Here is a 12,621-nt window from a genome sequence, read left to right as displayed (position 1 = left end):
GATGGATCACAGGGCCCCCAATGGAGGAGCTAGAGAAAGTACCCAAGGAGCTAAAGGGATCTGCAACCCTATAGGTGGAACATCAATATGAACTAACCAGTATCCCCCGGAGCTTGTGTCTCTAGCTGCATATGTATCAGAAGATGGCCTAGTTGGCCATCAGTGGAAAGAGAGGCCCATTGGTCTTGCAAAGTTTATATGTCTCAGTACAGGGGAATGCCAGGGCCAAGAAGTGGGAGTGGATGGGTAGGGGAGTGGGGGGGGAAGGGTATGGGGGACTTTTGGGATAGCATTGGAAATGTAAATGAAGAAAATACCTAATTAAAAAAAATAAAATTTAAACATGGAATCTCTTGCTAGACTAAAAAATTAATAAATAAATAAAAGTAAGCATAAATGTGAATGGTGTTGTAGGAAAAATAGTGGTCACGTGATGCTACTGGAAATGGAGTACAAAATAAGCAAAACAATACACCACAGTTGTAGTCCTGGAAAGATTACTATTCCACAGTTTTCAGGTACTAATGGCCCAGCATTATGTACCTGGAGGCAGAGACTGACCTTTAAATTCTGATGGAATGATTTTCATTTATGACTGTTGACACAGTTATTACTTATTTTATTATTACTATTGGAAACCAAAATAAATCAAAAGTAAAAATTAGCATGAGAAAATACAGTTAGAATTTAAAAGCTTGTTTTTATCCAACGTAAGTTTGTTTTTATAAAAGAAATTTGCTTTTAATAAAATTCTACATGATTTTATAGAGACGTTGGGATTAAATATGGGTTGTTAGAGTTAGGTTTTGTGTAGTGACTTAAATGCTACTAGAAAAAACTGTTAAAGTGAGAGTATAGGAAGTCACAGAAGCAACAAGGTCATTAATATTTTAAGTCTGGTTTGTATTGTTTTCTAGGATACAGAACGTTCTCTTTGAAATTAAAGAAAACTTACTACTATTTCACTGTGCAGTGGATTAGGGGAGTTTAAAATAAACTCTCTAATATTATACCGAAAAATGTAGGGCTACATGCTGCTTGCTATGTAAACACAGGTTTAATTAACACTTAAGGTTTCACTCTTTACAAGTTGTAAGTGTTAATTAAATCCATATTTACATGCCAAGGAAAGTGGGTTTAGATGCCTTTCTTTTAAGGAAGGTTTGCTTAAAGCACTGTTCCAAAGGCAAGGCAAAGTGAAGTGAAGGACTTAAAGTTGGGAGAAGAGGATAGTCTAGTACAGTTGGAAGACAATAGTCTAACCTTTCGCAGGTCACACTGCTTTTTATATATTGGTGCCTAGAAATGTGGTGTGTCTATTTATGACCAGTTCCTATTGCTTAGTTATACCTTGGGGAAACCATAATCATTTCTTAAATTTTTATTCATGCTTGGGTGTCTGGTGTTAGAATACTGCCACAAAAATTATAAAGAATAAATAAAACCCAAAATAAACTACCTTTCTAGGTCTCTTCCTTTGAAACCCATCCAGCTATGGGAATCTTTAACTCTAAAGTTTCAGTTTTACACAACTAAACACAAATACTTACATTTATTCTCTTTAACTCTTTTGTTACGATGGCACATTACTAAGTGATGAGATTTAATTATACAATTCTTTTTAGATCATTGTGATTTTGGGTAACAGTCATCACCAATACCTGATATTCTGTAATTATATATACAACAGATTTTTTTCTACTTTCATAGCAGACTTATATATTTACTTCTGTTAAATTTCATCACATTTTTGACTTAACTATTCTATGGTGGAATTTTAATGTTAATCTCCTTTCACTTATATTTGAATTTAACAGTTGGAATATTCTCATACTTCAGCAGAATCTCAATACTTTAGAGATTTATAAGAATATAGAATAGTATCTAAAGATTTAAGGAATTTCTAAATGTATTGCTGATAGACTTGTTACACTGTTTGGGCACATAAGACTTCTCAGTAGGTATATATTCAATTAATTATGGTATCATTCAGCCTTTATTGCTTCTGGCTTAGAGTGATATATGAAAATATCCTTAAGTATATATTTTAAAAGTAGGAGGTTAACTTTAGTTGATCATGTTAGGTCTTATCTTTAAACTCGGCCCTAGGAATTCTGATTCGGGGATACTGTGATTTCAAATTGAGAGTTGAATTATACTGTGAGTTCCTTTATCAAAGAATAAAACAAATAAATATATTTAAAAACAAAACCCACAAAAGTTAAGCTATATCTATGTTGTCTGACGGAGATGGAGAGCTGGCAAAAATATAATGTACATCAGAATATCTGTAAGTCATAATGCATAAATTAATTACAGAACTGTGAGTTTACAAGTTGAAAAATAAAATTTACAAAGCCCCTTGAAAGTCGTCATTGGTTAAACCACTATAAAAAAACTATGACATCAGCACTCTTTTGACTCTAAAGCCAAGGGTTTACAAGAGCATCTTTCACATAAGTTGTTTTACCAGAGCATCTTGAATAGTCATTCTCAAGAGAAGGGGAAAGAACTGTGATTGGAGACCCCAAAGCTTCTTGCTACTGCCCTTTTAGAGTTTTGTCTTTGCCTGTCTAATTCCTCATGACTGACCCTGTTCTTCAAACCAATTCTCTTTTGAAGGGCACTGCTTTCTGAAGCTTCTGAGAACTCTTGGACTAGTTGTTGCTTCTATTTCCATGATGCTATATGGACTCGCACCACTTGAATTCATAGCACTTTGCAGAATATTTGAAAGTCTGGTTTATGTGTCTTTTTCCTCAGATGGACATGGCTATTTATAATCTTTTCAGTCTTCATTCCAGAATAAAGATCCAGGTTTTCAACTTAAATTTTTGGTTAACTGATTTTTAGCAGAACTTTGAAAATTGTATTTCTTGCAGTATTAAAAACAGATTTTTAAAAAAATCTTTAAACCTTTTTTTTTTTCTGCCCGGTCTTCACACCTCTCCTAGTCTGTCACCCAACCACTCCCCATACCATACCATCTCTTCCCACCCATGTCTTCACTAGGATATCCTTACTCCCCACTCACACACACACCTTAATCCACCCTACTCCCACCTCACCAGAACTCCCTATTCCCTGGGGGGCCTCAAGTCTCTCAAACGTTGGGTGAATATTTTCTCACTGAGGTCAGATCAGGCAATCCTCTGCTGTATGAGCCTCACATCAGCTAGTGTACACTGCCTAGTTGGAAGCTCGGTGTCTGAGAGATCTCTGGGATCCAGGTCAGTTGAAACTGTTGGTCTTCCTATTGGGTCACCCTCTTCCTCAGCTTCTTCCAGCTTCCATCTAATTCAACCACAGGGGTCATCAGCTTCATTCCTTTGTTAGAATGTAAATATCTATCTGACTCTTTCAGCTGGTCGTTGGATCTTTTGGAGGACTGTCATGAGAGGCCCCTTTTTGTGAGCAAACCATAGCCTCAGTAATTCTGTCAGGCCTTGGGGCCTTCTCCAAGTTGGATCCCAGTTTGGGCCTGTTGCTGGACCTCCTTTTCCTCAGCCTCTTCTCCATTTTTGTTCCTGCTGTTCTTTCCGGCATGAACAATTATGGGTTAGAGTTTTTGACTGTGGGATGGGAGCCCCATCCCTCATTTGATGCCCTGTCTTTCTGCTGGAGGTGGGCTCTACAAGTTCCCTCTCCCTACTGTAGGGCATTTCATCTAAGGTCCCTCATACTGTATCACAATGTCAGCTTGTTCTTTTCTTTCCTTAATAGCAGTATATTATAAGGAAAGTTTGGAAAGTATAAAATAAATAAAGTTATAACACCTCTTACCTCCTTATGCCTATTTATTTATTCATTCATTCATTTTTTTTTCCAACTAGATTTAAGCTTATTTGAAAGTAGAGAGCTAGTTCATTGAGCACCATTGTTTCTTCTATTTGAGGAACTCAAAGAACAAAAAAGAAAAGGTGTGCAAGGTTGTCACCAGTAACCTGCAAAGACTTTGTATTTTCCTTGTAAATATAAATATCAAATTAATATATTTCAGAAATTTGCTCATGGTTTCTAGGATTTAACCAAGCATATTGTTCATAAGTAAGCTGAAGGAAGCAAAATGGGCAATAATCTTTCTGTACACTTACAATTTGTGGCAGCAGTAGATTTCATTTTCCAAAATATCAAGCAGCTAAAGACCTGAGGTTGACAGCCACATTCTATGGTATATAAATATGCTTTGTTCAATGCAAGTCTGATCTCCCTATTTCTTATTCATAGGTGTGCAGTTCAACTTCCACACTTTTCATTTAGAAGACCATCATGACTATTTGCTGATCACAGAGAACGGTAGTTTTACCCAACCACTGGCACGACTCACTGGTTCAGAACTTCCCTCGACAATCAATGCTGGCCTTTATGGAAACTTCAGGGCTCAATTGCGCTTTATTTCTGACTTTTCAATATCATATGAAGGATTTAACATCACATTCTCTGGTGAGAAAATAAAGAATCAAGAACTGTTTTAGTGAATCTAAAATAATGAGGTTTATAAAATTATTTTTAACATGACAAACAAAAGTGGAAAAATTGCAGAAATGATGAAAACATTTTAAAGTAGAAAAGAAAAACTAACCTCTCAGCAAGAACAGAAATGCCTTCAAGATTGGCTATGGCCACACACTGCTAAACATTAAAGAAAAGGCAGATAAGTAGTAAATAAATAAATTGTCTAAAATGTTAAAAGTACAATCATTTAATTTTCTTTGTCTTAAATTTATGTGGCATTCTAATGACTGAGAACATCTAGAATACCTACTAAGTTTAAAAGTAAGTTTTTTCTATATATAAAATATTATGTTTTCTATATAAATTATGTATAAATACTATGTATAACTATACAATATTCTTTTGTAGTGTTTCAATTGAACTCAAGAAGAAAATGTGACTTAAAACAGTCATATATATCTAATTTCATGTGTCTTATAAAGATATATTGACTGATCAAGATAAAAAATACACTTGCTTTTATTATTTTGGAATATACAATCTACAAGAAAGCAACTATGAGGTGTTCCTACATAACTGAATGATTTATAGATAAATAATACTGTTAGTATAACACTTGGTCTAAGGCTTCATGAGGGATTGTAACTCTTTCTTCCATTAAAGGGAAACAGTTTAATACATATTTTAATGGAAACCATTAATTTAGTTGTAACAGAAATGTATCAGATAGAAATGCATCTGCACCTTCATCTCCCATTGTAACATTACCACCTATGGAAAGGATTTAGTCAGAGATAGAAAATCTTAGCCGTGTATCCAAGATACCAGTGCTAGAGAATAAGCCTTAACTTACATGAGGATTCTTTCCTGATGCCCAGAATCTGATGTCATTGTGTTGTATTCATTTCCACTGTGAATATCCTACAGGGATCTTAATTTCAGATCCCAGTTGTAATATGACTTGACTTCCATGAAAAGTTATTATTAGGCCAAGGAACACAAAGAAAAGTATCCCTGCAACATGAATTTGTACCTCATAGTTATAATAGGATAAATAGCTATTTCTCTATATAAGAACAAATTAGTAAGTAAATTATATGCTAACTTGAAAATGTTAAATTCATTATTTTTATTACAAATTTATTATTGCAATGTATAAACAACTCTTCTTTTACCTTGCATTTTTTACTGTTTTCTTTCATTACCTGGGGAGGGTTTCTGTATAAAATTGTCAAGTAATCATTACCAATATTGGGTACTTCATTTTCTTACATGAAAATTTCCATCTAAAGATAGATGTTTTTCAGAATGTGGGTTAATTGAATGCCTGATACTAGAGGCACTAGAGCCATTTAAATTAAAGCTGTTGAGAGAATTGTAATTTTTTTTCTTACATCCCAAATGCATTTTGTTTGAAAATATGCATCTCTCATGTCATTACTGTAATTCAAAACTCTATGAAGTGGAAAAGATTATAATGCTGAAAAGAACATCATGCGCTAGATAGTTATGTTTAGAGCTGATCGATCACTCAGGTAACATTTACCCACCCTCATCGAATTTTACACATTAAAGTATTCTCCTTGTTATTAAATGTAAACACAAAAAAAGAAAATCAAGTGTTTCATAGCATAATACTGCTCTTATACATTATATAGCAAGGCCATAAGTATAAGAAATGTGTGCTAAAAATGATCACTCTTATTTCTCTTTCTCTGGGTGACTTATTAACCCATTACAGAATATAACCTTGAGCCTTGTGAAGACCCTGGGATCCCTCAATATGGTAGTCGAGTTGGATTCAGCTTTGGAGTCGGTGATACTCTGACCTTCTCATGCTCATTGGGTTACCGACTGGAGGGTTCTTCTGAGATCATCTGTCTTGGCGGTGGCCGGCGAGTGTGGAGTGCACCTCTGCCAAGGTGTGTGGGTACGTGGTCAGCTGCTTTCATTTGCTTGTATGTGTAGTCACTGTCCATGAAGTTGCATGATTACACACTCTTTCTTTTCTTATAATCTGTTGAATTTCTCCATATATTCCATATTAGTTATTTCAATTTTCCTTTCAACTTGGCAATCTGGTGCACCACAACTATTCTGCTGCTTCAGTAAAGAGCCTATGCTTTTCAACTTGTTTTAGGTTAATAACAAAGAAAGAACACATGAAACAGATATGCAGTTGTAAGATAAATACATTGATGATTTATAAACAGATGAAGAAGATGATAAAAGTCACAAAGCCTGATATAATGCATAGATTCATTTGTAACAGTTAAAATTAACATGAAGTTCTGAATGATCCCTGTTGTGTAGGGCTTATTCTACATCTCTATTTGTCTGATTGACATGCTAATATCTTTTTATTCTGGTGACTAACTCACAACAAAGAGATGGGAGCTATCAACTTGAGTATGAAAAAAAAATGTTTAGAAAAGTAAATTGCCCCATTATCAAACAGTCCAGCACTCAGAAACCACAATTGAGCCATTTCCATAGAAGAATTTACATAATGAACTCTCCTGTTATTTGATATTGTAATCTAACAGTTGTTTTGACAGTATTTTGTAACTTAGAATGTATTGACATACAAGAAAAAAATTATAAAAAAAAGTCAACTTATAGAGTAGATAATAATTTTAAGGTATATATTAACTCTTCATAAATGAATTAAGATAGCTTCTTATATTTAGACATAGAGTATCAGCAATTTAAATATTAAAAGCCTGGAGCTTATATCACTTTTAAATTGATATTTTTACAAAACAGCGGGACAAAAAAATAGAATTTTTCATTATCATTTAAAACATTTTCCATTTAAACAGAAACTCCAGAGACAAAAATAATCTCATGCCACTTGACATTCAATAATTATTAGTATTTATTTTTTGTGAAACAAAGAAATAGATAAACATATTTCTAAAGAAATACATAATTGGGTGTAAGTCAACATTATCATATTTCAGCACAGTGATGGTATGATAGGCTCCTTCATACATAGCATCCCACTTAATCCTCACAAGGCCCAATCTTATGATTACCTTATATTGTTTTAATAGAACTTGAGTCTTATATGTTTTATGACGTATCCAAAATCAAGTTTGTAAGTGGTAGGATTGAGCATGATTTTTACAAAGATAAGTCTCCATGTAACACCCAGCCATTATTACAGCATCTGGAAACCAATTGTAGAGAAGGGCTCAAAGTTCCAGAGTTAAGGCTTTTCTCTTAAATTGACAAATGCTAGGCTGTTACTTGTTGCAGTAAATCTCCATCCTGAATATGCCCAAGTAATAAAACTAGTCCCAGGGCTATCCACAACAGTTACTGGCTAAGAAAAAAAAAAGTTTATATGAAAATTTTAAAGGCTTAGTCCACATTTAAAATATATTTTAAAACATCAATTTCTGAAAACCCGATATAACAAAAAAACAATTTAGAGTTTGTTATTAAAGTTTTTCTCAGAGAAGATTTAGTTTATTCATATCAATATCATTACTTGGAAGGATGAAAAAAATATTTAGATAAATTAAGAAAGTAAATTTTGCATGAGACTGTTAAATCCATTTTCAAATTAAAAACAAACAAAACAGCTGTTCCTACTTTTTCTCTGGTTAAAATTGACTCTGTTGACGTTAATATTCTCCATATTGTTTATTTATTTATTTATTTGCTTACTTACTTATTTATTGTATTTAACTTGGAAGATTAAAGGACTATAAGCAATAGGATGTTTTTTAAATCATTATATAAGTTCATTGAACTATTCTTCGATAATTTATCATTTACTATAAGAAATATGTCTTTTTTGGAACTCTGGAACCACATATATGTTTGTGTAAATCTCTTACTTTTTAGACCTTCAGTAATCACCATAGGTAGATGAAAAAATTCATAAATTTGACATTATTCATATCAACCTCATAGGTAGATGAAAAATTCATAAATTTGACATTATTCATATCAACAGATGACTCATTTCATTTAATTTTTACACAGAAATATAGGTAATAGAGATAATGTGTAATTCTGAAGCCTAGATGCTCTAAAACTTATTGGATAGCCGAGGCTGGCTTTAAACTTTAGTTCCCCCTCTTTATTTTTCTGAGTACTGGAAGATAAGAATGAGTCGTCATCCTAAACCAGATTCTCAAACTGGCAATGTCACTTTTTTATTCAATTATTTATACTTTTAACTCCCTATAAATTTAATCCACTATAGTCCAATTCTCTGTTTCATATTTGCCTAAAAAGTTTTCTTTATTCATCAGTAGTGTACACCTCAGAGAAAGCTCATGCAAGATGGGCAACCGTAAATAGACCATATTCTAAATTTCTACTTTTGATTTATTTGTTTGAAATCTAAATGATTTCCACATGGCACAGAGTTAACCATGGTGGCTCTAGTCTTACAGCAAACTACAGTGAGGAACTGAATTTTATATCACATATAATATTCAAACTGATATTTATTAAAGGTTTTTAAATATGCCTGGGCTTATAGCTAACCAATTCTGGATTGTTAGTGAACTTATCAAACTGACTTTGAGAACTTCTTCATTAAATTGTTTGTATAAGCTTAATTATTGTTCAATATTTAACATATAGGTCAATTTCTTCCAAGAAATTTTAAGAGATTTTGTCAAAATGTATCTAAATTAGACTTGTAAAAAATACATTATTTAAACAATTTTAACTAACCATAGCATTCGTATTTTAAACTAATTTTAACTACAAAATTAAAATATCAGCCAACTATATTATCTTTTCTGTATACAAATAATTATTAAACTCTACCCTTGCTGTGATGATTTCTCTGGCATTTCATTACTATAGATTTATTAGTATCTCATATTTGCACTGAAGTTTATGTGAAAAACTAGGACTTCCAGACTTAGGCTTGGAGTCTAAGCACTGGGCTTGAGACACAGTGGTATAAAACTTTCTTATTGTAGACTTTGATAATGTAGGAAGAAGATTTTAACTATCATTATTAATGATTGTGATTTCACAGAACTTTTTATGACTATTTCAATCAGAAGACAATGTCTTGAGTTCAACTGAAATTTACTTAGTGTTTTGTGGGGGGAGTGTTTTTAAGTTCAGCATAGTTTTTAGAAACAGAAGCTTAAGCTTAATGAACCTCAAGAACACAAAACACACCAAGACAGGTGTTGCGCTCACCTTGTCCAGCAAGAAAAGATGCAATACAGTCGGATTCTTCTCAACAGCTTTCTTTATATTTCTGGAACACCTCCATGCTACTGGGGAACTCCAGAAACCCCGGGAGGACTGCCTATATCCACCCCAGCACTGGGGAGAGCTACATGTCCTCCTGGGATTTGTCAGTCTGTTGGCCCCTTTGATATGTAATACCCGCTCGGGAGGGGTTGGCGCCAGATTCGGGCTGGCACCTGTGCAATGGCGTTATTTACAGCACTGGTGTACCGGAGGTTGGCGCCATCTTTTGGACGTGTGGCTGCCTACATCTCCCCCTTTTTTGTTTAATAATATGATGCTGGACTAGGTCTGGGCAAGTCTGTCCATCGGCTACGGCTCCTGTCTTAGGTCGATCCTTTCATGTCACAGCCTTACCCGTCCTAGGGTTACCCTATCACCACTGGGCCCCATGTCTTAGGTTGGTCTGTGCATAAGGAAAGTTGCCCGTCTCTGGATACCGCAGCGCTGTGTGACAGTAACTGCTAAATGACCTAGGGCGAACTCTACAAAAGAGGAACTAAACTTCAGGGGAGATGCCCTCTTTAATCGCCATCAATGCTTGGTACACCACTGCCTTATACTGAGCGTGCTCTCATTTGAATCGACACAACAGCCAGACACAAAAGACACAACCCAGGAGGACCACTGCTCCCCAGGCCAAAATTCCCGCCCACTCCTTAAACTATGAGAAGGCATTGGTGATCCAGGAGGTGAAGTCCCCCCCAAGGTGACGGGGTCCAGTCGAGTGCGGTTGAGTTTTGCAATCTGGAGGAGCAGCTTTCTGGACAACTGCTCCGCTTTAGCCGACCAATTTCCTATTCAGATAAGAGGTGAATCTGTTCAAGAGACTGAGAGAAATTAGCTTATACAACTTTATACAAGGGGCACCTAATGGGCATAGGTGGCAAACATTTCAAAATCTACTATAGGCACAAAGGTGAGAAATTTCACAACCACAGCAGTATACCCTGCCAACACTCTGCTAACAAACATGTCCTTCCGGAACTATTACATCTATATCTCTGTCGGGGGGAGGAATTTTTGCATCAGCCTCTCTGGTACCCAAATCGGGTGCTGTTGACTTTGTGGAAAAACACAAACAGCTCCCCTGGATCTCGAAATAACGGGATCTGGGCCATACCATTTTCCAGTTAGGACATCTTTCCATTTGACATCCTGTTTAAGGATAGGTGAGGTCATGGCATGCCTATCTGCAGCTGAACGACCATGTTTGTCCAGAATTTAAAAATTTAAAGTAAAGAGGGCTAAAGATAATTGTTCTTTGGGTGGCTGGCCATGGGCGATTCCCCCTTTTTGTTTTTGTAAGAGTTCTTTTAAGGTTCGATGTGCTCTTTTCACAATGCCTTGGCCCTGTGGATTGTAGGGAAAGCCAGTAGAGTGACTAACCTGCATTATTTTGCAAAGGATTTGGAATGATTTTGATGTATATGTGGGGCCATTATCAGTTTTTAAACTATCTGGCCTTCTCCAAGTTACCCAGGCTTCAAGGCAATGGCCAACCACATTGCGGGATTTCTTACCGGACATGGGGAGGTGAAAATGACACCTGAACAGGTGTCAATTGAAACATGAACATATTTTAATCTTTCAAATGCTGAGACATGAGTAACATCCATTTGCCACAGTCTTAGAGGAAGCAATCCGCGAGGGTTAATACCAACATGAGGAGGGTGGTGAAATTGTACACACTGTGGACATTGTAACACCACATCTCGTGCTGAGGCTCGAGAGATATCAAATTTCTGCTGAAGTGTNGCAGCAGGAACATGATACAATCGATGAAAATCTTTTGCAAGCTCCAGTGAGGTGGCATGAAAAATAAATTCTATGTGAGTGCTAGCGTCCACTAAGGCATTTCTTTTTGCCATAGGGCCTGGTAAGGTAGAGTGAGCTCGTATATGTTGAATAAAGAATTTATGTGTTCTTTTCCAAATCAATTTTTGTAACTCTAATAAGATGGTGCACACAGGGCTGGTAGGTCTAATGGGTCCTGCAATTTCTAATGCACGCATTGCATTTACTACATAAGCCAAATCAGAGACTAGATTAAAAGATTCCTTAAAAGCTTTGAATATTTTCAACACAATTTTACATTCAGTAAGTTGTGGGGTGCCAGGATTGTATTGAAAAAGAACGGGTTTTTGAGAATTAACTACATAGGCACCAACACCTGTTTTAGAACCATCTGTATAAATATCTAATGCACCCGATATGGGTTTAGATGCTGTGACTTTGGGGAAAATCACTGGATGTTCACTAAAAAAAATTGTAGCAAAGGATCTTTGGGATAATGATTACCTAATTCCCCATTAAAACTACAGTGCAATAGAGCCCAATTATCTATCAAAGAACTTAGAATCTGTATTTGATTAGCATTATAAGGTATAATGATTTTCTGAGGGGGTGCTCCAAAATGTTGAATACACGATTTAATGCCCAAAATCGCTAATTGAGCTACAGCAATGGGATAATATTCAAGGGATTTATTGGGAGATACATGAGGATAAATCCACAATAGAGGACCTGACTGCCACAACACTCCTGTTGGTTGACGGAATGTCTTTAAAATGCATAAGAGGATGTCCTCTCCCTCTTTTCATCTATACAGTTTGGCCTTTTCTAAACACCTTTTTACCTTTTCTAATGCTACTCGGGCCTCAGGGGTGAGAGCACAAGGTGACAAAAGCTGTGGATCACCTTTTAATATATCAAAAAGAGGGATTAATTCAAAATTTGATAGCCTCATATATGGACGAATCTAATTTATATCACTTAGCAATTTCTGGAAATCATTTAATGTTTTTAAATGATCTTTACATAATTCTATCTTTTGAGGTGTAATGAAATGTGGAGTAATTTGAGCACCCAAGAACTCTCCTAAATTTCCCATTTGAACTTTATCAGGAGCTATAAATAATTGTTTCATTT

The 12,621-nt window shown here is 35.3% G+C and overlaps 1 protein-coding gene across 6 annotated transcripts in view; it reads left to right on the top strand.

Moving 5' to 3' along the window:
- Csmd3 (CUB and Sushi multiple domains 3) overlaps window positions 1–12,621 on the top strand; it is a 1,196,994-nt gene that overhangs the window by 801,047 nt on the left and 383,326 nt on the right. For all 6 annotated transcript variants that reach the window (XM_029469822.1, XM_021183659.2, XM_029469819.1 and 3 more), the window contains 2 exons: window positions 4,228–4,443; window positions 6,197–6,385. In XM_029469822.1, coding sequence (XP_029325682.1) covers window positions 4,228–4,443; window positions 6,197–6,385 — 405 coding nt within the window. The remainder of the gene's footprint in view (window positions 1–4,227; window positions 4,444–6,196; window positions 6,386–12,621) is intronic.

Source organism: Mus caroli, chromosome 15 (assembly GCF_900094665.2).
Source record: "Mus caroli chromosome 15, CAROLI_EIJ_v1.1, whole genome shotgun sequence".
Classification (NCBI taxonomy): Eukaryota; Metazoa; Chordata; class Mammalia; order Rodentia; family Muridae; genus Mus; species Mus caroli.
The sequence above is the reverse complement of the archived record's forward strand: the minus strand, read 5'-3'. Positions and strand labels throughout refer to the sequence as shown.